General features: G+C 38.7%; 1 protein-coding gene across 1 annotated transcript; it reads left to right on the forward strand.

The window, feature by feature from the left end:
* On the forward strand, positions 1 to 3988 carry LOC110895946 (bifunctional peptidase and (3S)-lysyl hydroxylase JMJD7). Its single transcript, XM_022143342.2, has 4 exons — positions 1 to 866; positions 2877 to 3052; positions 3403 to 3473; positions 3564 to 3988. Exons 1-4 carry the CDS (start codon positions 201 to 203, stop codon positions 3719 to 3721), a joined length of 1071 nt encoding a protein of 356 aa, XP_021999034.1. The 5' UTR covers positions 1 to 200; the 3' UTR covers positions 3722 to 3988.
* Positions 3989 to 4238: the final 250 nt, after the last annotated feature.

The raw sequence follows: 4238 nt of genomic DNA on the forward strand, positions 1-4238 counted from the left end.
TATTCATCCCGAATGTTTCCAAGTTTGGATCTTGCTCAATGAGTTCATGTTCAGATTTGATTGTGATCCCGAACTAAAAATTGTAATGAGTAACCGGATAACAACTATTAAATTTACTAACAGGACCTGCAATTTGATTTTACATTAGCACAATGAAAGTGTCAAGGTAAGGTTGGGCGTCCACCGTCTCCAAAACAATAATGTATCCAAACCTCCAAAACCTCTGGGAAGAAGTCCGCGAACTAACCCTAGGCTCCACCCCAGAAATTGACCGCCTCCACACCCCACCAACCCCACTCCACTTCCTCCGCCACTACCTCTCTCAAAACAAACCCTTCATCCTCTCCGCCTCCACCCTCCCATGGCCGGCCGCCACTCTCTGGTCCTCCACCTCCTACCTCCTCCGCACCCTCTCCTCCTCCACCGTCTCCCTCCACCGTACCCCCACCGGCCACGCCGACGCCCTCACCCCACACCCCTCAACCCCTAATTCTTTTTGTTTCGCCTCCGCTGACGTCACTCGCACCTCATTTGCTGATGCTGTTGATGCTGTTACGGGGTCCTGTAAGGAGAGCTGTGTGGCGTATTTGCAGCAGCAGAATGATTGTTTTAGGGAGGAGTATGGGGCGTTGAGTGGGGATTGTGATTCGGATGTCCCGTGGGCGACCGAAGCCATTGGTGGTGGGCCGGAGGCAGTTAATTTGTGGATTGGGAATGAGTTGTCGGAGACTTGGTTTCATAAGGATCATTATGAGAATTTGTATGCTGTTGTCACTGGTGAGAAGCATTTTGTGCTTCTTCCGCCTACTGATGTGCATAGGATGTATGTTAGAGAATACCCTGCTGCTCACTACAATTACAATGAGGTATTTGATGATGTTTTCACCTATAAGCATTCTTTATAATATGATCATGTCACTAGGTAGTTGAACGCACTTACAAATGTATCATTTTTAAGGGTTTTAGACCCAAAATTAGGGCTGGCAAATCGTGTTTTATCGGGATTAACGGGTCTCTAACGACGCGTGTTATACAAATACAACTCGTTTAACTATTTTATATCTCATGTTTATAACACAGTTTTACGTTTTATGTACCAAGAAGAAGAAATGATGTATCCTAACCTCATAATTATATTTATTTTTATCAAGTAAAAAAATCACTTTTTGTGTACTTTTTCAGTAAACAGGTCTAATCGTGTCTTATACAGATATCTATTGCCAGCCCTACTGGCCGAAATCTTGCTAGAGCACTTTGATTGGCCGTGCCTAGGCGTGCACTTGGGTTGCCTTTTCACACATCATTGTTGTTAACTAGTGTTCTAAAAGTGATTGATGGAATTTAAGATTGGTGTCAGTTGTAAAATGACGGTGATGATGATAATGGTGTTGTATCTTGGATGATGTATGCCGACCAAAGTGCTTAAAAACACATTGTTTAAGCCTAACTTATGCTTGAAGTTGCGGAGGTTAAGTAGTTAATCGACTGTAATCACCTAAAGAGGAAATAAGAAGTAACTAAGTGGAACTATAAGCCGTCTATTTCAGTATATGAAAAATGAAAATTTTATTACATTGCATGTGCATATAGTTTAATGCAATTATTGCATCTTTCTTGAGACCTTTTTTTGTTTTTAGGTGAAGGCTTTGCCCAAAAAATAGTATAGAAGCATCAAAATGGTTACACCTTTGGGAGGGCATACCCTCCGACTATGCTAGATCGTTTCCCAAAACATGCTTTGGGAAACCAAAATTTCGAGTATTCAGACGAAATAAACCCCACTACTACTATACAAAAACACACCATAGTTTAACCTATCTAACCACATATAAAACAGCTTGTCGAGCCCTAAGCAGTCAATAGCGGTGCTATAGTGGTTAGCGGACCTCAGGGTGTGTAGCGGTCCAAATAGCGGTGGCCTATAGCGGTTCCGCTATTAGCGGCGCTAAATTCCGCTAAATACTGCTAAATACCGCTATTTGGCTGCTATTTGGAAACCTATATAGCGGTTATAGCAGTAACGCAGTAGAATGAGGCAACACAGTAACGCAGGAGGTGTTTGATTGTGTTAGTGTTACAGTTGCAACAGTTAATAGATTTGTTACAGTTGCAACAGTTAAATTAAGTACTTCAAAACTATTAGTGTTTGTCTGTTTGATTGTGTTAGTGTCTTGCATTATGTTAGATTTGCAACAGGTTTTTGATAATAGAATGATGTTACTATGAATTTTGATATTACTATTAATATTTTTCAAAGATATATTTATATATATATATATATATATATATATATATATATATAAAAATACATAAATTATGCATGGTATCAAAATTACCCCTCTACCACCGCTATAACCTATATATCATATAACGGACCTTGACCGCTATTCGATTTTGGACCGCTTTAACTGCTTAGAGCCCGAGATTATAAACAAAGCAGCATAGATCACCAATGTTGGCCAGGTTGGAAAGCTCAGAGTGATGATTAGCTCCACCATGAACAACAGTCTTGTAGCTAAGGATAGTATGTATCCAATTAATAACATTAAACACCAAAAAATAGAACACATAGTAGCTAGTGGAAGTGGCATTGTTTTCCAAGATCCATAGCACAACTAGAAAACCAAGCAGGGGAATAAGTACGAAAACCACCACAGAACTGATTTTTAGATCAGAAAGCACATCAGCAATAATAGCAACATAATCGGCCAGAGGGCACAAAATCCTAGAGACCCATAACCGCAGTTAGGGCAGCTCTACCCAAAGTGCGTCTATCACCCTTTTCATCAGAATCAAGGATGCATTTGCTACTTTATGTTGTGCAAAATTGATTTTTACATTAATATAGGTCATTACTTACATATGTAATGTTACAGGAAACTGGAGAATTCAAATTGCAACTTGAGAATCCACCACGGCATGTCCCTTGGTGCAGTGTGAATCCTTACCCATCACCTGAAAACCAGGACAAAGAAATGTCTGAATTTCCATTATACTTTAACGGACCAAAGCCGTTTGAGGTCACCGTTAAGGCTGGTGAAATTCTTTACTTGTAAGCATCTTTTCTACAATGTTTTCATGCTCAAATATCAATACCAAACACGTTAAAATCATTCATTTCACATAACATATGAAGTAGAGCGTATTTGTGATCACTGATCACATACTTGCACACAAAGGGAACATATTGTTTCTGTAATAAAATTAACATGTTAGTTACACGTATATTTGTTAAACATTAGGAAAAAAATAATTTTATAAAAATTTTGTGTCAACGTACAAGCTCTCTATTTGAATATTCGATCAAGTGCTGTTACTGCCATTTTTTTCTTTTTTAAATGGAGTTAATAACTTTGTCAAAACACGGGCCCTGTTTGATTGTTAAATTTGGTGGTTATGTAGGCCGAGTATGTGGTTTCACCATGTTCGACAGACTCCAGACAGCAGAGGACTCACCATTGCAGTGAATTATTGTAATTTTAATTGATAAGAATTATGATTTCATTTGTCATATTGGTTCTTATTATTCTAAATTTCTGATCACAATTTAATTCTTCTTGCAGGGTATGATATGCAATTTGATATCAAATACGCCTATTTTAACTTCTTGCAATCACTTCCAGCACCCCAAGAACCAACTTCACATAATCTTTTAACAAACGAAAATGCATCTGATGGAGAAGATAAACAAAGAGAGGAACCGGTCTTTTCGTGTGTTTAAGATTGAACTAGCTTATGTGCTTTGCCGAATTAAAATTAAAGGTATATTTTTGTAACCATTCATGAGCTTACGTGTGTTTATCATTTATCATCTGGTGTGCCATACCATCACCCGGGAAGGCGGGATGGTTAGATCTCAGTTCGTTAGGTTTTATTATTTTCTGTTTTGACTAGACTTGGACATTGTCAGTATTGTACCCGTATCTTTATGATACTTATGTACTTTAGATATAAATGATATACAACACATTACATGATTTTCTCTCTCTATATATTGTACTAGCCTAACATCCCGCGAGTTTCGCGGGTGGCTTAACAAAAACATATAATATCTCCTGGCATTGAAGCCCATGTAAATCATTTTTTTGTTCTAGGCCTTTCCAAATTTAGGCATCACGTCTAAGGATCGCCAGATAGATACCTTCTGGAGTGGTAAGCCCCGGAATCTTTACCCAATCGAATAAGAAGGGCATCTGAAGTGGGGATTCTATCCCTAAATGCCCTCCACACAAAACAGT

Source organism: Helianthus annuus, chromosome 7, assembly GCF_002127325.2.
Source record: "Helianthus annuus cultivar XRQ/B chromosome 7, HanXRQr2.0-SUNRISE, whole genome shotgun sequence".
In the NCBI taxonomy this organism is placed as follows: Eukaryota; Viridiplantae; Streptophyta; class Magnoliopsida; order Asterales; family Asteraceae; genus Helianthus; species Helianthus annuus.

Coding starts and splice junctions, on each gene's coding strand:
- LOC110895946 (XM_022143342.2), top strand. CDS start 201: ATGTATCCAAACCTCCAAAACCTCTGGGAAGAAGTCCGCGAACTAACC. Junction 867..2,876: donor CTCACTACAATTACAATGAG/GTATTTGATGAT, acceptor GTAATGTTACAG/GAAACTGGAGAATTCAAATT. Junction 3,474..3,563: donor CACCATTGCAGTGAATTATT/GTAATTTTAATT, acceptor TTCTTCTTGCAG/GGTATGATATGCAATTTGAT.